Source organism: Xenopus laevis, chromosome 7L (genome assembly GCF_017654675.1).
Source record: "Xenopus laevis strain J_2021 chromosome 7L, Xenopus_laevis_v10.1, whole genome shotgun sequence".
NCBI lineage: Eukaryota > Metazoa > Chordata > Amphibia > Anura > Pipidae > Xenopus > Xenopus laevis.
The window spans coordinates 24,633,516-24,660,073 of NC_054383.1; the positions used below are offsets into that span (position 1 = coordinate 24,633,516).

Here is a 26,558-nt window from a genome sequence, read left to right on the forward strand (position 1 = left end):
GTTTCAAGACTTGGAGAATATAGGGAGAATATAAAGATTATAATAAAATATTGTATTAGATACTATCTTCATGCCATACATCATGGATGTTCAATCAGGTGCCCTCCAGCTCTTGTTTACCTGACACTCAAGGATCAAACATTCTGGGAGTTGAGGTTATTTAATGATCAGCAGGTTTCATGTTCAATATCCCTGAATTATTTAACCCCCCCCCCCCAACCCTTAGCTATGGCTCTCTCTCTGCTTTCTTCCGATTTTTTTCATCTGTCTCTCTCTCCCCCCCAATTTCTCCATCTGTGTCTCTCTCTGCTTGCTCTGATTATTCCATCTCTCTCTCTCCCTCCCCCAATTTTCCATCTGTGTCTCTCTCTGCTTTCTCCGATTTTTTTCATCTGTCTCTCCCTCCTCCGATTTTTCCATCTGTGTCTCTCTCTGCTTTCTCTGATTTTTCCATCTCCATCTTGATCTCTTTCTCCCTCCCCAATTTTTAAATCAGTCTCTCTGTCTCCCTCCCCCGATTTTTTCATCAGTGTCTCTCTCTGCTTTCTCCGATTTTTTTCATCTGTCTCTCCCTCCCCCAATTTTTCCATCTGTGTTTCTCTCTGCTTTCTCCAACTTTTTACATCTCCATCTGTCTCTGTCTCCCTTCCCCGATTTTTCCTATCTGATCCCTATTGTAAGCAGCAGTCCTGTCCTGCTTTATGGCAGCTGAGATTCTAGCTATCTGTATAACAGAACATTCTGTCCCAGTGGCTGCACAGATCCTATCTGATCCCCATTGTAAGCAGCAGTCCTGCCTGCTTTATGGCAGCTGAGATTCTAGCTATCTGTATAACAGAGCATTCTGTCCTAGTGGCTGCACAGACCCTATCTGATCCCTATTGTAAGCAGCAGTCCTGTCCTGCTTTATGGCAGCTGAGATTATGGCAGATGCTCACCTTGCCTCATGGCCATGGGCGTAACTACAGAGGAAGCAGACCCTGTGGCTGCAGGGGGGCCCAGAGGTATAGGGGGCCCCATGAGGTCCTCATTATTGAGCAATCTCAACATATACTGGTAAAACAGGGCAACCTTTGGATATGTTGGGGGCTCTAAAATTAATTTGCTGTGGGGCCCAGTGATAACTAGTTATGCCATTGCTCATGGCAGGAACGGCCCTGCCTTTATATAGAGTTGCCCTGTGGTTTTCCTCCTAAAGCTGCCACCCTAGACCCTCAATCCTGCCTTGTCACATAACATAAGACTATTGGAGAGATCCCCAGATGTAGAATTTGGTGTGTAGAATGCTTTGGCCTTGTATCTGGCAGGGTTTCTAAGTCATTGGGCATAAAGCAATGGCCTTACTTGCCTTCAGGCCTGGATTTGTTGTGCAGCCACAAAGACATGGGCCTACGGCAGCAAGATTTAAGGGGCAGCATGCAGCCCAGTTGGAATCTAAGAAGCACTAGGGATGCACAGGGTCAGACTGGGGGGCCCGGGGCCCACCGGGACTGCTGTCCAGGGGCCCCCCTCCGGCCCCCCTAGTGTGACGCACAGGCTCGCTCAAATCTAATTATATAGAGAGGGGTTCTGGCCCTGACGGGGGCCCATGAGGGTCAGGACCCCCCAGGTTCCGACACTGGGGATGCATATTCCTGTACACATAATCCCCAGTACTCCGGCGCATGTGCACAGTCACATGCAAATTATTGAAAAATATTTTGACATGCATCAATTTTGACGTGCAGATTTTTCACTGGCAAATTTTTGCCGCAGTTTCACAAATTAGTTTGCGGTTGGTGAAACTTGGAAATTTGCCTTGAATCCATGCCTGACATATTTATTCACCCATCACTAGTCAGCAGTAGTCAGTCTCCAAACAATCCTTCCTTCTTTTGGCCGTACCTTAATCACCTTAAATGTGTATTCCTGGGATGAGTTAATAGGGCAAAATAGTTGCACCACTGGCATGTAAACAACTAAGCAATGCTCATTGTTACTGCTTAAATATAAAATATACAGATATCCTAAACTCAAATCCCAGTAATGACTTCATTTTGCCCCAGTAATTCATCCCAGGAATAACACAACAGTTAATAGTGCTGCTCCAGCAGAATTCTGCACTGGAATCCCTTTTTCAAAAGAGCAAATGGATTTTTTTATATTTAATTTTGAAATCTCTCATAGGGCTAGACATGTCTCCCAGGTGTCCCCAGTCATGTGACTTGTGCTCTGATAAACTTCAGTCACTCTTTACTGCTGTACTGCAAGTTGGAGTGATATCCCCCCCCAGCAGCCAAACAACAGAACAATGGGAAGGTAACACTGGCAATTTACATAGCCGACGGGAAGGCAGGGAAAGCAGTTCGGGGAGATTAGTTGACCAATGAAGAGGAGATTTGACGCTGGGCGATTAATCTCCCCAAATCTGAGCGTGTGTCTCTGCCCTAATAATGTAAAAAGGTTCACACCTAGGACATTTGTTGTAGGAAAGGGTAGAGAATAGTAATGGGCGAATCTGTCTTGATTCGCTTTGCCGCAAAATTCACAAAACGGTGTAAAAAATGCAAAACAGTGAAAAATTCGCGAAAAGCATTTGATGTAAATGGGCGTCAAAATAATTTTGATGCAGAACAATTTTGACTCGAGCTACAATTTTTATACGCATGACTATTTTGTCCAAATGCATTAAAGGGGTTGTTCACCTTTGAGATAACTGTTAGTATGATGTAGAGAGCGATATTCTGAGACAATTTGCAATTGGTTTTCATTTTTTGTTATTTGCAGTTTTAGAGTTTTTTAGCTTTTTATTCAGAAGCTCTCCAGTTTGCAGTTTCACCAATCTGGTTGCTAGGGTCCTTATTCCCCTAGCAACCATGCACTGATTTGAATATGAGACTGTTGTATGAATAGGAGAGACCTGAATAGAAAGACGAGTAATAAAAAGTAGCAACAACAATACACTTGTAGCCTTACATAACATTTGTTTTTAAATGGAGTCAGTGATACCTATTTGAAAGCTGGAAAGAGTCAGACTAAGAAAGCAAATAATCAAAAAAATATAAACAAAATAATGAAGACCAATTGAAAAGTTGCTTAGCATTGGCCATTCTATAACATTCTTAAGGTTATATGGAGTGCTAATTCCTGCATTTTTTACCATTGGGCTCTGTAGCCTAATGGGTTAGGTATTGGTTTTTGAAACAGAGGGTCATGACTTCAGACCTATAGCTAACTTTATGCAAAATTATTTACATTCCCTAAAATTTCAAATTCAATATTATATGTCATTAAACATAAATATTAAACACTAAAGACTGTTTTATAGCATATAATATTGAATTTGAAATTTTAGGGAATGTAAATAATTTTGCATAAAGTCAGCTAAAGGTCTTGAACTCATGACCCTCTGTTTCAAAAACCAATATCTAAACCATTAGGCTACAGAGCCCAATGTTAAATGGAGCAGGAATTAGCACTCCATAACCATGTCAGAGTTGAACACAACCTAAGTGACAAAACGATTTTGCAAATCATCCAGACTGTGGCACACAATAGTAACAGAAGTTGGAGGAATGTTTTGCCAAGTTTCCCAGACCGAAATCAATACATTTATGTGATTTACTTTTCTGCATACGAAGCAGTTTGCCGTTGTCAAGTTCTTCCTATTAAGGGCTAAGTGTACCATGCGCCACCTGGTGTTCATTTTCAATAATGCAGTTGAATGAAATTTTTTTTGTTCGTCAAGGCAACGTGAGGAACTGCATATAGCGCACATAGCGCGTGTTTCCCATTTAGTTACAGCGCGCCAGACACACAAACCAGGCTGGCTCTATCTGTATAGTACAGCTTCTTCTCTATGGTCAGTGAGCCCTAATGAACATTGTCTGTCACTTCAAACCTATTGTCCTTCATGACCTGTCTCATATTTTAGGAATTTTCTTCCCGACCCTAAGATGTTTATATCTCCTATATCAATGAAATAACGATCTACTGACATTCACACTAAAGTTCCCACTACCTCTGCAGTCACACTCCCGTCTCTTACACCTACAGCCACTACTCAACTAAAAAGAACAGTTTCAATAAACTGAAAAACATTTTATTAATGTGTTCTTAAAATGGACAAAATCGTCTTCTGCTCTTAGGCCGGCTCCAATTTTGATGATAAGATTTTTCAGGCCCTGCAACATTTTATTAATGCGTTTTTAAGTGGATGAAATCGTCTTCTGCTCTTGGGCCGGCAACATTTTTGCTGTTAAGATCTTTCAGGCCCTGCAACATTTTAATGCGTTCTTAATATGGACGAAATCGTCTTTTGTCCTTAGGCCGGCTCCATTTTTGCTGTTAAGATCTTTCAGGCCCTGCAACGTTTTATTAATGTTTTCTTAATATGGATGAAAACGTCTTCTGCTCTTATGCCGGCTCCAGTTTTTTCTGGTAACATCCTTCAGGCCCTGTAACATTTTATCAATGCGTTCTTAATATGGACGAAAACTTCTTCTACTCTTATGCCGGCTCCATTTTTGCTGGTAAGATCTTTTAGGCCCTGCAACATTTTATCAATGCGTTCTTAATATGGATGAAATCGTCTTCTGCTCTTATGCCGGCTCCATTTTTGCAGGTAAGATCTTTTAGGCCCTGAAACTTTTTATGAATGAGTTCTTAATATGGACGAAATCGTGTTCTGCCCTTAGGCTGGCTCCATTTTCGCTGGTAACATCTTTCAGGCCCTGCAACATAAAGTACATTGCTTATAGTAAATACAGACAACTTCAGGCATAATATTTATTTACTACATGGTTGCTTCACATCTCCCCATACTTCTTGTCTTCTTTTCACCCTCCCTTTATACCTGCACATAACAGATCACAAACCCATATGTATTATAAGGAATAATGTTCCTCTTCTCCAAAAATATGATATAATATGGTAATATGATATATTGACATAAATATACTATATATTATTACAGAACCCTTTGGTGCCTTTGAATATCATAGAGGACACTTACTCATTTCTATTCTGACTTGAATAGTTGGCTTGTTCCAAGTAAAGAATCCTAAAATGAAAAATAAAAGTTAGGGCATAATACACATTCTAATAACTAGTCTGTTTTATTTTCATATAATTTAGAATAGCATGAATATGTTGTTAATGATATCCTCATAAATGGTGCTGAGTTATATCATCAGCAGAATGCTTGGGACCCAGGGTGTTCCAGATAATGGATCTTTCTATAATTTAGACCTTCATACCTTAAGTCTACTAGAAAATCATGTATTGATATTGATATTGATTTTAAATATTGATTTTAATTAACATTAATTAAACCCAATAGGCTGGGTTTGCCTCCAATAAGTATTAATTATATCTTAGTTTTGATCAAGCACAAGTTACTGTTTTATTAGTACAGAGAAAATGGAAATCATTTTAAAAAAATTGTGTAAAATGGAGTCTATGGGAGATGGATTTCCTGTCATTTGGAGCTTTCTAGGTAACAGGTTTTCAGATAACGGATCTGTATTATAAAAAATAATGAGGATATTAATTGTTATTTTGGGGTTCTATTCCTTTAAAATAGATATAGACAAAAACATTGTACCATTGTTTACGCATGCTTGCTTGTCTTTCTTCCATCTGCCAGTGTGATTTCGAGGGGCTGAGAAAGAAAGAAATGATAGTTTCAGTAAAAATCCCAAAATAATGATAAAATGGGAATAAAGTTTATAACCATTCCATTGATCTAAACAAGGGTGTTGCCGTACTGTGTTAGATATAATCTGGTATTGTGTAAAGTAGATGCAATCATTAACATGGGGCTACATTTTTTTGCCCTCTAGATTGCCCTAAATATCTGCTATCCACATATAAAATTCAAGATATCAGGGCTTCCTAATATCATACTAATTTAAGTTTCACAGACCAACATACAGAACATTCATGGTAACTACTTCCTCTGCTTCACATTAACCCTTAAAACACAAAAAACGTAAAATATCTCACCATGGTTCCAAGAATGTTGCCTCTCTCTCTTCCACTTTGGGGGGAAATCTTCAAAGGCTAAAAATCACAAGATAGTAATGTATTGTGAATAAATGTTATTTCTGCATATAGCTTGATTTATGCACGTTGTGTCCAAGAACATTATAGTATCAACTGGTACAGGCATGGGAATTCTTGGGACCTGGGGTTTTGTGGATATATTATTATATAGCATGTTTTTCCATTCACCCTGCAGAGCTTACATTCCCATTTATCAATTAATAGTATATGCTCTCTAGGGCTTTATCAAGTTTATCTACCCCTGTATTATTGGCTTGAACACAGGGACAACATACAATCCCTGTACAGAGAGTAGTAGTCAGTAGTTACATAGTCAGAGTCAAACCAAGGATTACAGCGCTGCAAGTCAACAATTCCAATCCCAAGTTCCAACAGTTATGTGTATAGGACGGGGTCATAGAGCATTAACGTCCATAATATTGAAACGTCAAGCTTTCAAATGTTTTTAGATTCTTGAAAGAAAGTGAACTGTGAATTATTAACAGCCAACAACTTACTTATTTTTCTCCTTTTAGCCATCTCGCCTCTTTCATTCATATTTTTAGGCATTTTGCCTCTTTCGTCCTTTGTTTTAGGCATGCCGCCTCTTTCTTCTATATTGATGTTGTCTAGAAGACAAAGAAGATAAATATATATATATGTATATTTAGAGAAATACAATGACCTATCTAAGCTGAGCAATAGAGTAAAGCTTGAACTGCCACACACTCTAGGGTCACTATTATAAAAAGCTAATTAACATGAGTGTAATCATGCTTGGGAGCAAAACCCCAAAAAACAAATGATAACATACAGACTACCTGCAGAAGATTTTAGGGATCAAACCCAGAACCCTCAAATTTAGTAATAGCAATCAATGTGGTGCTATGTAGTAGTCAGTGTCATTGTTAACAGAATATCTTCTATAATATGATGTATTTTACAACTATGGGGTCATTTACTATGCAGAATGCAGTGTGCAAACAAAAATGCCACAATCTGCCACTTTTTACGCTTTGCACACTGTGTTCTGCCTTAACGGAATGGCCACAGGCCTCAACACTCTGGTAAATATGTGGAGGGCACTTCTTTGCAGGACTGGATATACTTGTAACTAAAGAATGATACTTGTATAAATCTATTAATCCCTAATTTTGTTACGTGGCAAGAGAAGGCCCTGACCTTAAAGTCAAGCTTAAAACATAGTAAAAAATGTAAAGACTAACGAAAAGCTTACCCATTTTTCTTTTTCTGTTGACAAGCCCATAGTCTGCTTTGGTGGTATCTAGTAGGAAAATATAGATATAATTAATTTAAAGAGCTCAGTACACTTGGCATACAATATAAATATCAATATGTACATGGAAGGGTATAATAATGGTATAACTTACTAGCAGTTGGGCGACGTGACTCATCTTTTTTCCACCTTGGGGTGACATTGACAGCCCCATTGTCTGCTTTGGTGGTATCTAGTAGGAAAATATAGATATAATTAATTTAAAGAGCTCAGTACACTTGGCATACAATATAAATATCATTATGTACATGGCAGGGTATAATAGTGGTATAACTTACCAGCAGTTGGGCGATGTAACTGATCTTTTTTCCACCTTGGCGACACATTGACAGGCCCAGCGTCTGCTTTGGTGGTATCTAGTAGGAAAATATAGATATAATTAATTTTATGAGCTCAATGTACTTGGCATATAATATAAATATCATTATGTACATGGAAGGGTATAATAATGGTATAACTTACCAGCAGTTGGGGGCTCTAACTCTCCTTCTTTCAAACTTGGCATGACATTTTGTTTGACTGGATAAAAAGAAATATTTTTCATAAAAATCATAGGATAATGATAAAATTGGAATTATAGTTGTAAAGCTAAGCATCTAACAGGGTATAATGACAATGGTATAGGCACATGGGCAGTGAATTTGAATGCAATTCCCATTACAGCTCACTGGGGTACCACAAGCCTACACTGACATTGTCCCTATAGACAGATCAATGAAATTCCACTTACCAAAAACAAAAGTTGGGCGCCGCAACTTGGGCTTCCACAGTCGAGTGGTGTTCTGCAAAACTGGGGAAACATATTTATTATAAAGACCATATTATAATGACGAGAGAAATATTATTTTATATAAACACAACGTAATTTGTATTTCTTTCACCCTCATTCAGATTATCTGGCCAGGATCCCAGGACAACCAATCAGATCACTAGCAGCCAGTTGAAAAAGGATTGGTTGCTATGGGTTAATGCCAGGGTGCAAATTTGCCCAATATTAATTAATGACAAACATAGGGCCAAAAGCACTTGATTGAAGGGCAGACTGGTGGCACTTCATAGGGATGGGCGAATTTGACCCGTTGACTTTAAGGTGATATTTAGGGTGTCTATCTGCTGTTTTTTTAATTGGTAAAAGTGCAGCTTATGGGATAATTAGGACTAATTGGACACTTCTGGATATTCTTGATATTCTTGTTATGGGTGAAAGGGGATGTGAAACTAAAAAGTTCAAAACCCACTTTCTCAAACAATAAACACATTTTTACATTTGAAAAAAAAAAAATCTTACTGATGGTTTTCTTTTCAACAGCCCCTTTGTCTTCTGATTTAGTGGGATCTAGAATGGAGAAATGTACAGAGATACTTTAACCTTTATAAGCTCAGCACATAAAATACAAAGAGGGTTATGAGATATTAGAAGCAAATATTACTCTAGTTCTTATCAGCTATAGCAACCAATAAACAGGTTGAATTTACTTGTCAAACGTTTACCAGAAAACATCTCCTTGGATGCTGTTGTTTACTGCACTTGTGCAAGCTTTGTGCCTTTTATTACATATGGGGGGGGGGGGGAATATAGACACATTTATATGAATATAAGGCCAATGATTTGAGAGGAAACTTCTTCCTGACCTTTCTCCACCTAATGTCCCAGACCCACTAGAGTCAGTTTAATTGTTGGCTTGAAGGGATGATTTTAAGGGACAAAGTTGAAAACAAGGAACAGGTTATATGAAAATGATGAGATAATGATCAAAAGGGAATAAATGTTATTTATGTATTCAAATTCACTAAGCACTGTAATCTCATTCCATTCGAGTTTTTCAGTGTCCCACATTGGCTGGGGCAAGCGCATAAGCAGTACAGAACTCTTCATGGGAAGAAGAAGAAGATGGTGGCCTAGCACTTAGTGAACATTAACTAAAGCTGATGTGCCAGCCAGGGGTAATAGGTAGGTGACTAAATTCACAGAAATATTTAACAACTTGGCACCTTCCAGTAATAGTAATTATGAAAGTATTAATAGCCAAAGCTTACCAGTGTTGCCTTTTGTTGGAAGGACATCTGCTTTCTCCATATCGATGTTATCTAGAAGGTAGAAATGTATAAAAAGTCAATGCTGTTTAGAAGCTGAACACACATGACAAAAACTACCATCATACAATAAATACATACAGCATCAAGGGTATATATAGAGAACCATGGGCAAGTGGGAAAAATATAAACCCTATACTACAGACAAGGAGGTGCAAAACTTAGGGGTATATTTATCAAAGAGTGAAGTTAATAGTGAAGTTCCGCCGTAGAGTGAAATTCCGCCACTTCCCATTCATTTCTATGGGGTTTTTAAAGGCGTATTTATCAAAGGGTAAAATTTTATTTTCACCCATTGATAAATACGCCTTTCAAAATCAAAAATGAATGGAGAGTTGCAGAATTTCTCTCTAGTGGCAGAACTTCACTCTTTGATAAATTTACCCCTTTGACACAACCCCATATGCATAGGCCCCAATACATGTAACTATTTCAATAAATGGCATTTGAATAGTCCAAAAGTACAAATGAACCCACAGAACTCTTTCCTCATCAACTGGATCGTATGCTAAAGGATTAGACGAGCAAAGCACAATACATTAAATTATGTTTGGCTTTTTCTTATTTTTAATAAAGATTCATACCTGTCTCAACTTCCTGCTCTTTTTCTAAAATCATATCTTTAACAGATCCCGAGCTCCTAACTGAGGCTGGGTCTAAAAAAGAAAAAGTGAAAGAAGGGGTAAGTTCTCCTTATGTCTAACTATACCCTTGTATAAAACATTTATATATACTTGTACAGGTATGGGCCTTATCCAGAACGCTCAGGACCTGGAGTGTTCCAGATAATGGATCTTTTTGTAATTTGGAACTTCATACATAAAGTCTACTAGAAAATCATGTGAACATTACATAAACCCAATAGGCTGGTTTTTCTTCCAATAAGGATTAATTATATCTTGGTTTGTATTAAGTGCAAGCTACAGATTTATTGTTACAGAGTAAAATGAAATCATTGTTAAAAATATGGATTATTTGGAAAAAATGGAGTCTGTGGGAGATGGACTTTCAATAATTTGTATCTTTCTGGATAACGGATCCTATACCTGTATATGTATAAATGTAGATATAATTATACCTGTTTTATTATCATTCTCCTCCTCTTTCACTTTTGAAACTAGATGATCAATTTCTGGTCTCTTGTCCTTTGCTGATAAAAAAAAAGAGAAGGAAGGGTTAGTTTTCCTTTGATCAGACACCATATCAGCCACAGAGCCAATCATAGTATTGAAACTGAAGCCATACAAATCTATACAAAGCTCTTTTCAGCAAATAATATTATGATTTCTACCTAATGATTCTCTTTCTGCCTTCTCTCCACCCCGAGACCTCCAAGACTTTATCACTGGGGCTTGATCTGTCAAGGAAAAGTTGAATAAAAGATTTTTAGTTGAATGAAAGTATGTTTATCTAAATTATGGGGGAACAACTCCGGATAAGAGATCCCATAATTGTATATATAAATATAGATATAATTATACCCGATTTTATATAATTCGCCTCTTCTTCCACCTTCGAATTTGGGAGATCCAGTTTTGGTCTCCAGTCCTTTGCTGATAAAAAAAGGAGAAACAAGTGTTAGCTCTCATTAGGTCTAACAGCATATCAGCCACAAAAGAAAAAGGAAAAAATCTTGAATATGAAGCCATGCAAATCTATACAAAGCACTTTTCAACAAATAATATTATGATTTCTACCTGATGGTTCTATTCCTTTTGCCTCCTCTCCATTCTGAAGGTCCATCAGAGACCCCCAAGACCTCATCACTGGGGCTTGATCTGTCAAGGAAAAGTTGAATAAAAGATTTTTAGTTGAATGAAAGTATGTTTATCTAAATTATGGGGCATAAGAGATCCCATACTTGTATATATAAATATAGATATAGTTATACCTAATGTGTCATTGTCCTTCTCTTCCACCTCTGATGGTTCTTCTTCCACCTCCTCTACGTCCCTAAGGTCCATCAGAGACCCCCAAGATCTCATCACTGGGGCCTGGTCTGTCAAGGAGAAGTAGAGATACGGTTAGTCTTATCTGCCTTATAGTTAAAAAGAAGAGTCCTCAAACTGCACTTAAAGATACTTCTCTGTATAAAGAGCATACTAATACACAGGTTAGCCAAATGTTGTAAACTAGGGGTGAACCCTAAACTGGATGCTGGGTTTGGTGCATCCCTACTTCAAGAAACCAATTTTTCTAAGACATTTTAAAATTATGTCATTGTATTATTCCAAAAATACCTTAAGTAAATTATAAAGTCCATTACCTAAATCTTTAAAATCAACAGTCTCCTCTTCAAGATGATACTCCATTCTCTTTCTAACATAGAAAAATAAAAGAAAGAATTTTTATTTGACAGTTATTAAATTCATACTTGTACTACACCATTATCTTATTTATGTACAGGTATGGCACCTGTTATCCAGAATGCACAGGACCTTCCCCATAAGGGTAAACATTAAATAAACCCAGTAGGTTTGTTTTGCCTCCAATAAAGATTAATTATATGTTCGTTAGGATTAAGTACAAGGCACGGTTTTATTATTAAAGGTATGAGACCTGTTATCTAGAATGCTTGGGACCTGAGGTTTTTGGATAACAGATCTTTCTGTAATTTGGATCTTCACACCTTGGGGTATATTTATCAAAGAGTGAAGTTAATAGTGAAGTTCCGCCACTAGAGTGAAATTCCGCCACTTCCCATTCATTTCTATGGGGTTTTTAAAGGTGTATTTATCAAAGGGTGAAATTTCACTTTCACCCATTGATAAATACGCCTTTCAAAATCCCATAGAAATGAATGGAGAGCTGCGGAATTTCACTCCAGTGGCGGAATTTCACTCTTTGATAAATTTACTCTCTTAAGTCTATTAGAAAATCATGCAAACATTAAGGGGCAGATGTATTAAGGGTCGAATATCGAGGGTTAATTAACCCTCGATATTCGACTAGGAACTAAAATCCTTCGACTTCGAATATCGGATTAATTATATCTCAGTTTGGATCAAGTACAAGCTACATTTTTATTATTACAGAGAAAAAGGAAATCATTTTTAAATATTTCGATTAGTTGATTCTAATGGAGTCTATGGGAAATAGCCTTTCTGTAATTTGGAACTTTCTGGATAATGAGTTTCTGGATACCGTACTGAGAAAAAGGAAATCATTTTTTAAAATGGGAATTATTTGATTAAAATGTAGTCTATGGAAAGTGGGCTTCCTATAATTCGAATATTTTGGATAACAGGTTTCAGGATAATGGATCCTATACCTGTACAATAAATAGGTTTATATATTGAACATACATTGAATTACATACATAGCAACCAATAACCGATACAAGAGGTGGGGGCCCTGTCCAAAAGAGCTTACAATCTAGAAGGTGAAGGTTTTAAGACACAAAGTGTGGGAATGGGTAAGATCAAAAGTAAGTGAGATGTACCATGGGGTATTGCATATTTTAGATGAATGCCCAGCCATGTCTTTGGGGCCCTTTTGTCTTCAGACCCCATGTCTTAGGCTTGCATGGCCTGTCGTGCATTGGGATTGGCTGTTCAGCACCTCCCAACTAAACAGGGGCGTAACTACAGAGGAAGCAGACTCCATGGCTGCAGGGAACCCAGGAGGTAAATGGTCCCATGAGTCCCTAATTCATATATAATTTCAATAAAAACTAGTAAAACAGGTCAACCTCTAGACAGTTTGGGGACCTGAAAAATAATTTATGTGGGGCCCAGTAATATCTAGTTTAACCTCTGCAACTAAAGATCTTTTACTAAACTCGATCTCAATGTGACACCGTTGTGCTCAGGCAGAAAATAGCTCAAATGCCTCATTCCCTGTCATTGCCTCCCCCAGAGTTTTATGGCAAACATTTTGCCTCAGGAAGCTCAGTTAGTGATGGTGAAAATCTTGAGCCATACCTTAAATGGGTTGTTCAGCTTTTAGTATGACGTAGAGCTTGCTATTCTGAGTTCATTTGTAATTGGTTTTAATTTTTTATTAGTTATTGGTGTTTGGGTTATTTTGCTTTTTATTCAGTAGCTCTCCTGTAATTTCAGCAATCTGGTTGCTAGGGTCCAAATTACCCTAGCAACTATGCATTGATTTGAATAAGAGACCGAAATTTGAATAGGAGATGCCCTAAATAGAAAGATGAGCAATAAAAAGGAGGAATAACAATACATTTGTAGCCTTACAGAGCATTTGTTTTAGATGAGGTCCATAACCCCAATTTGAGAGCTGGGAAGAGTTAGAAGAAGACGGCAAATAATGCAAAAAGTATAGGGAAAAAAATGAAGACCAGCTGAAAAGTTGGTTAGAATTAAAATTTCTAAGACATACTAAAGGTTATGGTAATGGTGAACGTCCCCTTTAAAAACATACTGGTATTTGCTACTTTAATGGGGCAGAAAAGCAATGATTACATACATTACTAATGTACAATAATTCTATAGGCTGAGCAGCCAAAATGAACATAATCATGGGTAGGAAGCTGGAGGTTAATTGTATGTTTTATGTTTGGTGCAGCTAAATACATGCCCACCCCTAAACCTCATTGGTTATGTTCCCACCCGGGTATAAATGTACATGTTTATTGACTTGTTTGTTTTGTGTTTGTGTGTGAGTGTCTATATCCATGCTGCTATCAACTGACACTCTCACTCAGGCCCATTGCTAAAGGCAGTTGGTTTAGCCGGTAACAACTGTAAGAAGGGCAGCACATCTCTATACAGACTGTAATCTAGGGATCTATTCTAATAAGAAGCACATCTATATTAAAGGTTTGTCTAGAACTCAGGCTGAATAACTCCCTTTCCCTCCAGTAAAGCCTGATGTCCTTATAAAAAGCCTGCTTGGCATACAGAGCAATAGGACAGGGCATTGCCTTTTTTCTTTCATAGTTCACAATTGTAACACATGAAAGTCCTTATTTCTCATGAAATCCACTGCTGAAGTGCAATAATAATGATATATCTAGCAGGGAGCACTAAGTGATAGTGATAGCGTGCCATGGCTACTTACAAATTGAAACAAAATTCTGATACTAATACTCAGACACTGAACCATGGAATAAGGGCTAAATATAGCGGTACCTTGTCATACTATAGGATATAATATTGTACATAAACTTACCTGAAATCTCTCCGAAAAACAAATATCTCTCTCTCTCTCCAAAAACAAATCTCTCTCCAAAAAAAAATATATCTCTTTCCAAAAAACAAATCTCTCTCTCTCTCCAAAAAACAAAAACAAATCTCTCTCTCTCCAAAAAACAAAAACAAATCTCTCTCTCTCTCCAAAAAACAAAAACAAATCTCTCTCTCTCCACACAACAAATCTCTCTCTCTCCACACAACAAATCTCTCTCTCTCCAAACAACAAATCTCTCTCTCTCTCCAAACAACAAATCTCTCTCTCTCCAAAATAGCTCTTAATGGAAATGAGCCTTACACAGCACAAGTTGTTATTCTTATTATGATGTCATCGGTCTTCAGCCAATAGCAACAGAGCAGATGACTCACAAAGGTGTTAATCCTTATTGTGATGTCATCTGTCTTCAGAGAATAGCAACGGAACATTTTTATTTAAAATTTTAAGAAATGGTGGAATCCTATACATAGGCCCACAGTGCTGTGTTATTGCAGGGGTTGTATTTTATATATACTTTTGGCTAAATAGGAGGTAAAGTAAATTTGGAATTTATATACAAGAATGGGACCAATAATCCAGAATACTCAGGACCTGAGGTTCTGGATAATAGATCTTTCCATAATTAGGATCTTAATACCTTGTCTACTAAAAAATAATTTACACATTAAATAAACCCAATGGGCTGGTTTTGCTTCCAATAAGGATTCATTTTCCAAATAATAGATCTCTCTGTATTTTGGATCTTCATACCTTAAGGGGCAGATTTATCAAAGGTCGAGGTGAATTTTCGAATGAAAAAAAATGTGAATTTCGAGCTATTTTTTGTGTACTTCGACTAGCGAATAGACCAAATTCGATTCAAATTTGAAAAAAATTAAAAAATCCGAATATCGAAATTTATCATGTACTGTCATGTACTGTTTTTTTAAAGATTCTACGTCGACCATTCGCCATCTAAAATGTTATTATGCCAGGTTCATCCTCATTAAAGAGGTGGTTCACCTTTGAGTTACCTTTTAGTATTCTCTAGAATATGTAAATCTAAGTAACTTTTCAATTGGCCTTGATTTTTTCTTTTTTATAGCTTTTAAATTATTTGCCTTCTTCTTCAGATTCTTTCCAGCTTTCAACGGGGGTCACTGACCCCATCTAAAAACAAATGCTCTGTAAGGCTACACATTTAGGGGCAGATTCATTAAGGGTCGAATTTCGAAGTTAAAAATACTTCGAAATTCGACCCTCGAATTGAAATCCTTCGACTTCGAATATCGAAGTCGAAGGATTTAGCGCTAATCCTGCGATCGATCGATCGAAGGATTTTTCGTTCGATCGATTTTAATCCAACGATCGAAGGAAAATCCTTCGATCAAAAAAAGGTTAGCAAACCTATGGGGACCTTCCCCATAGGCTAACATTGACTTCGGTAGGTTTTATCTGCCGAAGTAGGGGGTCGAAGTTTTTTTTAAAGGGAAAGTACTTCGACTATCGAATGGTCGAATAGTCGAACGATTTTTCGTTCGATTCGTTCGATTTCGTTCGAATTCGAACGAATTTAACCAATTCGATGGTCGAAGTACCCAAAAAATACTTCGAAATTCGAATTTTTTTCATTCGAATCCTTCACTCGAGCTTAGTGAATCGGCCCCTGATTGTTATTGCTACTTTTTGTTATTCGTAGTTTTATTCAGGCCCTCTCCTATACTGTACATATTCCAGTCTCTTATTCAAATCAATTCATCGTTGCTAGGGCAAACTAGGCCCTAGCAACCAGACTGCTGAAATTGCAAGTTAGAAAGCTGCTGAAGAAAAAGGTCTCAGAATATCACTCTCTACGTCATACTAAACATTAATTTAATGGTGAACAGAACAACCCCTTTCAAGTTATTTGGGGGAAGAGAGTAAATGATGCTGGTTGGCAGGCGAGGCCTCAGTGCTTATATATATATATATATATATATATATATATATATATATATATATATATATATATATATATATATATATATATATATATATATATATAGGTGAGGCCACTATGGATGTCAGGCAAGGTGAAATATACTTGCTAGGTTTGACATATTCAGTGTAAGAGACAAATGTCCATTACTGTCCAGAAAAAAGACAGAAAGGCAGTTTCAGACTAAAGCAGACGGGATGGATACATATTAACATATTCCTTCATGTAAATAAACTAGACACACCCAGCAGCTCAGATTTCTGGTAGAGCGTGAAGCCCACCCTAATATCTTGTGTACACCAAGGTAGGCCCTGATCTCCTCCCAAAATAATGAGCCAGATAGAGCTGCTAATAAACTAAACAGGAGAGATCAGGGAGTACATTTTTACTATAGGGATTTCACTTCACCAAGTCACTAAAATTGAATATACAGGTATGAAATCCATTCTCTGGAAACCCATTATCCAGAAAGCTCCAAATTACGAAAAGGCTCCCATAGACTCCATTTTATCCAAATAATCTACTTTTCCTTTTTCTCTGTAATAATAATAGTAACCTGGTGTATTCCGCAAAACAGATCTTTCCGTAATTTGGCTCTTCATACCTTAAGTCTACTAGAAAATCATGAAAACATTTAATAAACCCAATGGGCTGGTTTTGCTTCCAATAAGGATTAATTATATTTTAGTTTGGATCACGTACAAGGTACTGTTTTGTTATTACAGAGAAAGAGGAAATCATTTTAAAAAAATTGGATCAATTTGATAACATGGAGTCTATGTGGGACATTCACTAAGATGTGTAATTGCGCCAGCGTCCGCTTCGCCGCACTTCGTCAGGTGTATTTTCGCCAGCGCTACGCAAATTCACTAAAATCTGAAGTTGCGCTCAGGGGTAGCGTAAGGTTGCAAAGTTGCGCTAGCGTTCATTCACCAAGCAAAGCGAAGTTACGCTAGCGATGGTTAATTTGCATACGGCGCCAAATTCAAGTTACAATGGAGGTATATGTAGCATCACTACACAAGCCTGGGAAACCTTCAAAACAGCAAATAAAATGTTTATTTTGCCCTACACATGTGCCCACTGTATAGTTAAGTTGCCATGAGTTAGGAAATGTAGGGGGGAAGGAGGGTAGCCCCAAAAAAATCGATCTTTTTCAGCCTATCACCCATAAAAAATGATAAAACGCCAGCGTTTTTTGGGACTTAGAAAAATTTTTTACTTTTTTTGAAGCAATCCCTATCTACTCTATTGCACTTCGCCTGGTCTGAGGTGGCGAAGGAAGTCTGGCGTAAAAGGTAGCGTTCAGAACAATGCGTGCGTTAGTGAATTTGCATAGTTACGTCCGTTGCACAAATTCACCAGGCGTAAGGGTGTGAAGTAACACTAGCGAATTTACGCCAGTGTCCGTTAGTGAATTGGCGAATTAACGAAAATGCCCAACGCTGGCGAATTCACGCTAGCGTTAAGCGCTTTGGCGTTTAGTGAATTTGCCCTTATGGGAGACAGCCTTTCCGTATTTTAAAGCTTTCTGGATAACTGGTTTCCGGAAAATGGATCGCATAACTGTATGGCTGATTGAAACTTTTCAATTGGTCTTCATTATTTATTTTAATTATTTACCTTCATCTTCTGATTCTTTCCAGCTTTCAAATAGGGGGGGGGTCACTGACCCCATCTAAAAACAAATGCTCTGTAAGGCTACAAATGTATTGTTATTGCTACTTTTTATTACTCATCTTTCTATTCAGACCCTCTCCTATTCATATTCCAATCTCTCACCGGATCCTGCATGGAAGACCGTCTCCTCCGGTTCCAGCTCTGCCTCCTGGACAATTTGCAGTTGCCCCCCCAGTTTAGTGCCACCCCCACACACTTATTATACTAATTTACACTTACATTCACACTTACACACAGACAATTTTGGGGGATCACGGGGGTCACATACATTTACAGCACTCACGCCTGCAAACGCACACAACAGGCAATTTGGCTATTGTACACACATACTATTGTGTCTCTTTTTTATAGTTTTATTGCCATTGCGAATAGCGTGTTCACTAATTGCACCGTACAATACCTTTTGTATGTTATTTCGGTGATTATATTACAATTTCGGTGATTTCGGTGCATTTTTAGCCATTTTAATTGCATTTTCAGCTTGCGCAGGTGTTGCTCACTTATTTCTGTCCGTAAAACCTATTTGGCCATGCTAAAATATTCAAACTGTGATTCTGACTGCTGATTACACTAGGGGGCAGATTTACTAAGGGTCGAATTTCGAGGTTAAAAAAACCTCGAAATTCGACCCACAAATTGAAATCCCTCGACTTCGAATATTGAAGTAGAGGGATATTTACCGTATTCAGTCGATTGAATAGAAATGAATAAACCGTTCGAATCGAACGATTCGAACGATTTTAGCGATCGATCTAAGGATTTTTATTAGATCAAAAAAAACGTAGAAAAGTGCTCTGGAAGGTCCCCATAGACTAACATTGCACTTCAGTAGCTTTAATTTGGTGAATTATGAAGTCGAAGTTTTTTTTAAAGAGACAGTACTTTGATTATAGAATGGTCGAATAATAAAACTATTTTTACTTCAAATCATTCGAATCAAAGTCGAATGGTCGAATATAGCCTATTCGATGGTCGAAGTACCCAAAAATGTACTTTGAAATTCGAACTTTTTGAAATTCGAACCATCACTCGAGTTTAGTAAATCTGCCCCTAGGTGTGAAAAAAAGCATTGTTTTTTGTAGTTTTGTTGGATTTCGCTCTGTTCTTTGTTACTTCATTTAGCCAATGGAATTTTGTCTGCTATATATCCATTTGGGGGTTTCTGTGTGCGACATAGTTTGGTTTATCTGTGCATATCAGGCATCAAGTTGCTCAGTAGACCCCTGGCGTTAATATTTAGGATTTCTTTTGCTTGCATGGTACGAAATGTGGGGTATATAATTGGCTATAATTTGAGGAAAGTCTTGCGACTCAGTAGTTTGGAGCAGAAAGGCATGGGTACCCATTTTAGATTCAGTAGAATGGGGGGGGTAAACATATATTTCTGTGTTTTTACCCCACAATAAATGCAATCAATGTGTTGGGAGGTGTGGGGTGCAGGAGGTCTCAACACAGAGGAGTTTACAGCTGGGGGCCCAGGTGATGTTGTTGGGAGCCCCTGAGGCTGCAGGCCCGGAGCCCCCTGTCCAACTCTGGTGCCCAACCTTTACTAAGGAATAAAAATGAGTGTATGGATTGTGTCACATGGAAAATTGGGCTTACCACTAATTTTTAAACCATTAGATGGGGGTGACCCACACCAAGTGTCCAACTACCTTACCTCTGGTACAGGTCTCTTATCCTAGCCTTTGGTGCTCTATATTAACCACCCTAGGATGAAGGGTACTTCATGTGCATGTACCTGCTAAAGCCTTGGAGGAGGAGGAGGTACTTAAAGGAGAAGTCAACCCCTTCGGTGCTAAAACCCTCCCCCCTCCCCTGTGTTGTCCCCCCTCCCTCCTCCCCCCCTGGCCTACCTCCCCCCCGGGCAAATGCCCCTAAGTTGCTACTTACAAAGACTCGAAAGGCAGACGGCACTTCTGAAGATGGGGTTTATTGGAGCTTATTGACTAACCTATGACTAAGGGATAACTCCCGAAACGCGTTAGGTTTTTTTCCAGCAGGAACTCCAATAAACCCCATCTTCAGAAGTGCCGTCTGCCTTTCGAGTCTTTGTTGTATCTACAGTGGGGACACTGTTTTGACTGTGCACCTGAATTGAGGGGAGAGCGGTGAGCTAGTGCGGTCCTTATTTGCTTTTATATCTAAGTTGCTACTTACCCCTCGGTGCAGGTCCTGTCCATGGAGTTCAGAGGCGCCATCTTCTCCCGTGCGTTCTTCTTTCTGGATTGCCCAGCGTTTGGCAGCGCATGTGCAGTAGGAGTATTCAGCTCTACTGCGCATGTGCTGAAAGTCACAAAGGTTTCCGATTTCTTTTTTCGGAAACTTTGTGACTTTCGGCACATGCGCAGTAGAGCTGAACCGGCAAATGCTCCTTCTGCTCATGCGCCGCCAAACGCTGGGCAATCCAGAAAGAAGACGCACGGGAGAAGATGGCGCCTGTGAACTCCATGGACAGGATTTGTGCCGAGGGGTTTAGTTCAAAGACCTTGAAACACAGCGGGGCAGATTTAGCAAAGGTGTTACCACAATTTGCCATTAGGGAATACTCAACTCTGATCTCTATCCACTTGTATAGATTTTAGGACCATATTAATACAAAAAAATGTTGCCATATTTTCACCCTTTGATAAATATTCTCATAAATATCATATATTAGTTTTATGTCAAAGAAGGGAAAATGGGCAACTTTGTTTTGGAATGAGACATTTGCATTTCTGCTGAAGTTACAGGTTTAATGAAGTTGGGAGAAATCAACAAAATGTACAGTTTTACTACAAGTACTAGTAGTTCAGAAAACTAAACTATGTACAGGTATGGGATCCGTTATCTGGAAGCCTGTCATCGAGAAAGCTCTGAATTACAGGAAGGTTGTCTCCCATAGACTTCATTTTATCCAAATAATTCAAAAATATTTTCCCTTTTTCTCTGTAATAATAAAACAGTACCTTATACTTGATCCCAAATGAGATATAAGGAATTCTTATTGTGAGTAAAAGCAGCCTATTAGCTTTATTTAACACTTAAATGATTTTCTAGTAGACTTAAGGTATGAAGATCCAAATTATGGAAAGATCCAATATTGGGAAACCCCAGCGCCGATCCGCGCCTTTATGCCGCCTGAGGCGGCCTTCCGTTGCCGCCCCGACCCCTCCTCACGGCGCTCACATTTTCTGCGCAGGAGGGGGTCGGGGCGCTGCACGACGCTAGTGCAGAGAGCGCAATTGCGCTCTCTGCACTAGAAGAGCCGAATTTCCGGGTTGAAAACCGGAAATTCGGCTCTTAGTTACCAGGAGCGGCATTTTTGCCGCCCCTGGTAACCAGGGGGGCGCTGCCGCCTGAGGCGAGTGTCTCAACTCGCCTCATTGGTGGAGCGCCCCTGGGAAACCCCCAGGTCCCGAGCATTCTGGATAACAGGTAAGGTTGCCACCTTTTTTCTGGGTGGAATCCGGCCCGGATTTCCTAATTTGGAAAACCGGGCAGACAGTTTTAACCCGGGCAACCCTTCAAAAAACCCGGGCTGTCTGAGTCAAAACCGGGCAGGTGGCAACCCAGATTACAGGTCTGTTGAATGCAGACGCTGCACCTGCATCCGACCCTCGTGTCGCGTCAACAATGCGACACGATCCGACACTGCTATTACTTACCTTGTTTCCGTCGCATCCGACGTGACGCCTGCGATTTTGCGCAGCGCATTGTGGCGGAATCGGTCATGTAGTCCTGCACTTCCTGCGACGGAAATAAGGTAAGAGATGGAAAAGCGCGAGTCTGCATCTGACAGTAGCGTCTGGCGAACGCTGCGACACCATCTGACGTTCCTGTTGCTTACCTTATTTCCATTGCATCCGACTTGACGCCTGCGTTTTTGTGCAGCGCGTCTGATCGTGCCGAAATCGCCCGTGGAGTTCCTCCCTTAAACATTAAATAAACCCAATAGGCTGGTTTTGCTTCCAATAAGGATTAATTATATCTTAGTTTGGATCAAGTACAAGGTACTGTTTTATCATTACAGAGAAAAAGAAAATCAGTTTTTAAAATTTGGATTATTCGGATAAAAAAAATCAGGCTGGGGGAGGTCAGGTAGCGCACAGATTCAGGCCGGGCCCACAGGGTTTTTTTCTAGTGTCCCACCGGCCCAGTCCGACCATGGCCATCTCCCATAGACTCCATTATAATCAAATCATTTAATTTTCAAAATGTATTTTTTTCTGTAATAATAAAACAGTACCTTGTATTTAATCCCAGCTAATAATAATAATGAACCCTCATTAGAGACAAAACAATCCCATTGGGTTCATTAACTACGGAAATCATTCTTAAAGGGATACCGTCATGGGAAAATTTTAATAGTTAATAGTGCTGCTCCTGTAATCCGTTTCACAAAAGAGCAAACTGATTTTTTTATATTTAATTTTGAAATCTGACATGGGGCTAGACATATCGTCAGTTTCTCAGCTGCCCCCAGTCATGTGACTTGTGCTCTGATAAACTTAAGTCACTCTTTACTTCTATACTGCTATACCCCCAGCAGCCCATCAGCAGAACAATTGGACGATAACTAGATAGCAGCTCCCTAACACAAGATAACAGCTGTCTGGTAGATTTAAGAACAGCACTCAATAGTAAAATCCAGGTCCCACTGCAACACATTCAGTTACATCGAGTAGGAAAACAATAGCCTACCACAAAGCAGTTCCATCCTAAAGTGAATCCCTTAAGGTATGGAGATACAAATTATGGCAAGATCCCTTATCCGGAAAACCCCAGGTCCCAAACATTCTGGACAACAGGTCCCATAACTGTATTTTCATTTTATACGTGTATTGTATGTCGATTCATCCCCTTGGTATGTTTTGTGGAGCCTACACCATTTCCAGGCTTTCAAGGAAGGCATCTCCTCTTCGTTCCTCCCATAAATACAAATATCTCCAGACACCGGTTTCTTTTGGTTCTTTATACAAACGGTAAATATAAGCGTATGCTGAATAGACAGAAATACAGATTTTCAGGGCACCAACAATGATGTTGTCCCCTATAGAATGCGGCCACCAGCTATAGAAAATATTATACATAAAAGAAGAAGTAAAGGTTAAAGGGGTGGTTCACCTTTAAGTTAACTTTCAGTATGTTATAGAATGGCCAATTCTAAGTAACTTTTCAATTGATTTTTTTTTTGCTATAGTTTATGAATTATTTGCTTTTTCTTCTGACTTCCAGCTTTCACATTGGGGTCACTGACCCCATCTAAAAGCAAATGCTCTGTAAGGCTACAAATGTATTGTTATAGTTACTTTTTATTAGGGATGCAACAAATCCAGGCTTCGGTTCGGGATTCGGCCTTTTTCAGCAGGATTCGGCCGAATCCTTCTGCCAGGCCGAACCGAAGCTGAACTCTAATTTGCATATGCAAATTAGGGACGGGGAAGAAAATCACGTGACTTTGTCAGAAAACAAGGAAGTAAAACATTTTTCCCCTTCCCACCCCTAATTTGCATATGCAAATTAGGGTTCGGATTCGGTTTGGTATTCGGCCGAATCTTTCACGAAGGATTCGGGGGTTCGGCTGAATCCAAAATAGTGGATTCGGTGCATCCCTACTTTTTATATTTTTCACTTTTCTATTCAGGCCTCTCTGCTTTTCATATTCCAGTCTCTTATTTAAATCAGTGCACGGTTGCTAGGATAATTTGGACTATATATAGTGAATAAAGTACCCCCTCTTGTAAAATATAAGGATATTATAAGTTACCCAGGAGTTTCATGACCATATAAAAACACGAGGCCGAAGGTCGAATGTTTTTATACAGGTCATGGAACTCCGAGGTAACTTCTAATATCCTCATATTTTGCAACTGGGGGTACTTTATTTATTATAATACACAAATTTCAGTGAGTCATGTGACAGAAATGACATCAGAACTCACCGTTTATAACTGATGACATCACCCTTTGATAAATATTCTCATAAATATCATATATTAGTTTTATGTCAAAGAAGGGAAAATGGGCAACTTTGTTTTGGAATGAGACATTTGCATTTCTGCTGAAGTTACAGGTTTAATGAAGTTGGGAGAAATCAACAAAATGTACAGTTTTACTACAAGTACTAGTAGTTCAGAAAACTAAACTATGTACAGGTATGGGATCCGTTATCTGGAAGCCTGTCATCGAGAAAGCTCTGAATTACAGGAAGGTTGTCTCCCATAGACTTCATTTTATCCAAATAATTCAAAAATATTTTCCCTTTTTCTCTGTAATAATAAAACAGTACCTTATACTTGATCCCAAATGAGATATAAGGAATTCTTATTGTGAGTAAATTTGGACTATATATAGTGAATAAAGTACCCCCTCTTGTAAAATATAAGGATATTATAAGTTACCCAGGAGTTTCATGACCATATAAAAACACGAGGCCGAAGGTCGAATGTTTTTATACAGGTCATGGAACTCCGAGGTAACTTCTAATATCCTCATATTTTGCAACTGGGGGTACTTTATTTATTATAATACACAAATTTCAGTGAGTCATGTGACAGAAATGACATCAGAACTCACCGTTTATAACTGATGACATCAGAACTCACCGTTTATAAGGATATAATTTACAGGATATTCATGGCCTTTGTGTATTATATAATATATATGTATTTATACGTTACATGTATGTGTATACAGAGAAAAATATCAATCAGACATTGTTGCTCAAGAAACAGCCAAAAAATGGAATAATGATGTACAAGCATGTGATATGTTTTAATCATTTTTGTAAACATCGATAAATAGATCTTAGATTTTCCCAATAAAATTTGTAATTTATCTATTTCTAATCTTCCATTTACTGTCTTCAGTAGATAGCAGACCGTTTATTATGGATTGCAGCAGAATCTACAGCTGAAGATAAGATTACAAGATATTTATAATTTAGGAGATTTTGGATTTGAAAACTAAAAGGGAAGTGCCATCTAGTGGTCAAATAGAATTTCCGCTGCTCTGTCATTATCAATGCAAGACATGTGACTTCTACTCATATGTGGGCACATTTGTTGAAAAAAAATAAACGTTTTCTTAACAACATTTTATTCTTTAGTAAAGGATAAATAATTGGAAGGAAGCAAGTATATTGTCCCTTTGAAATAACTAAGTAGGAACTATACAGGGCACTTCAACTAGTAGTAGTGATGTGCGGGCCGGCCCAATACCCGCGGGTTTACCGCCAGGTGCATTCCTAAAAAGCTTCCACTTATTTATCTGAATGGCATAAATTCTTTTATTATAGTCTGCTCCTAAAACATGTGGTACAGCCTGCTGCATAGTAACTATTGGACAGCACTGCCCCGTATGGCTTATCTGCACAGTCTGGGTCTGTATAAAGGTATAAAGGTTCAATGGCAGATTTAGGATCACAAAAATGCAAACAAGACTGAGCCATTTAGAAAAGTGCCTGCTCCTGTCTATCCCTGTGCCAATATGCTGATTTGTTCCTGTTTAACAATATGATGCAGGGTGCAGTGTAAGGGAGCCCTGTGTCTGTAGCTGCTCCAACATAATCCAGTTTTACTGGTCACAAATGGTGTTTTTGACCTCACTTGCTAATGCCCATATCAGTGCCACGACAACTTGCATATAACATACTGCACATATTTTGAACCTGTATTGCTAAAAGTAAACTGCTTTGCAGGGTTATTACACTGGAATGCTGGGAAAGAACTACACCTAGATTTTGCACTTGCAGAGCCAGATTAACAAATGAACCCATTTGTGCTTAGCTTTAGCTCATTGAAATCCATTGAATGTCGGATACATAGTGAATAAAGTACCCCCTCTTGTAAAATATAAGGATATTATAAGTTACCGAGGAGTTTCATGACCACACATACCGTATGTTTTTATACTGGTCATGGAACTCTGAAGTGACTTCTAATATCCTCATATTTTGCAACAGTGTGTACTTTATTTATTACAGGTATGGGTTATCCGGATGACGGAAATGCTGTCTCCCATAGACTCCATTTTATCCACATAATCTAAATTTTAAAATATGATTTCCTTTTTCTCTGTAATAATAAAACAGTACCTCGTACTTGATTTCAACTAAGATATAATTAATCCTTATTGGAAGCAAAACCAGCCTATTGGGTTTATTTAATGTTTAAATAATTTTCTAGTAGACTTTAGATATGAAGATCCAAACTATGGAAAGATTTGTTATCTGGAAAGCCCAAGGTCCCAAGCATTCTGGATAACAGGTCCCATACCTGTATAATACATAAGTTTCAGTGAGTCGTGTGACAGAAATGACATCACTAAGCTCTGATTATAACCGATGACATCACTAAGCACCATTTATAA

General features: G+C 38.5%; 1 protein-coding gene and 1 long non-coding RNA gene across 2 annotated transcripts in view; one reads left to right on the top strand and one right to left on the bottom strand.

Moving 5' to 3' along the window:
* The window catches only part of LOC121395350, a 39,202-nt gene that overhangs the window by 2,956 nt on the left and 9,688 nt on the right, over positions 1 to 26,558 (top strand). Inside the window, exons 2-3 of the long non-coding RNA XR_005962416.1 lie at positions 10,045 to 10,097; positions 11,374 to 11,438. This is a non-coding gene — a long non-coding RNA (uncharacterized LOC121395350). The remainder of the gene's footprint in view (positions 1 to 10,044; positions 10,098 to 11,373; positions 11,439 to 26,558) is intronic.
* LOC108705622 lies at positions 3,425 to 11,538 on the bottom strand. Its single transcript, XM_041568690.1, has 10 exons — positions 11,113 to 11,538; positions 10,897 to 10,968; positions 10,707 to 10,772; positions 10,494 to 10,565; positions 10,000 to 10,071; positions 9,359 to 9,409; positions 5,986 to 8,657; positions 5,585 to 5,641; positions 4,994 to 5,041; positions 3,425 to 4,712 (listed from the first exon to the last, which is right to left on the bottom strand). Exons 1-7 carry the CDS (start codon positions 11,177 to 11,179, stop codon positions 8,443 to 8,445), a joined length of 615 nt encoding a protein of 204 aa, XP_041424624.1. The 5' UTR covers positions 11,180 to 11,538; the 3' UTR covers positions 3,425 to 4,712; positions 4,994 to 5,041; positions 5,585 to 5,641; positions 5,986 to 8,442.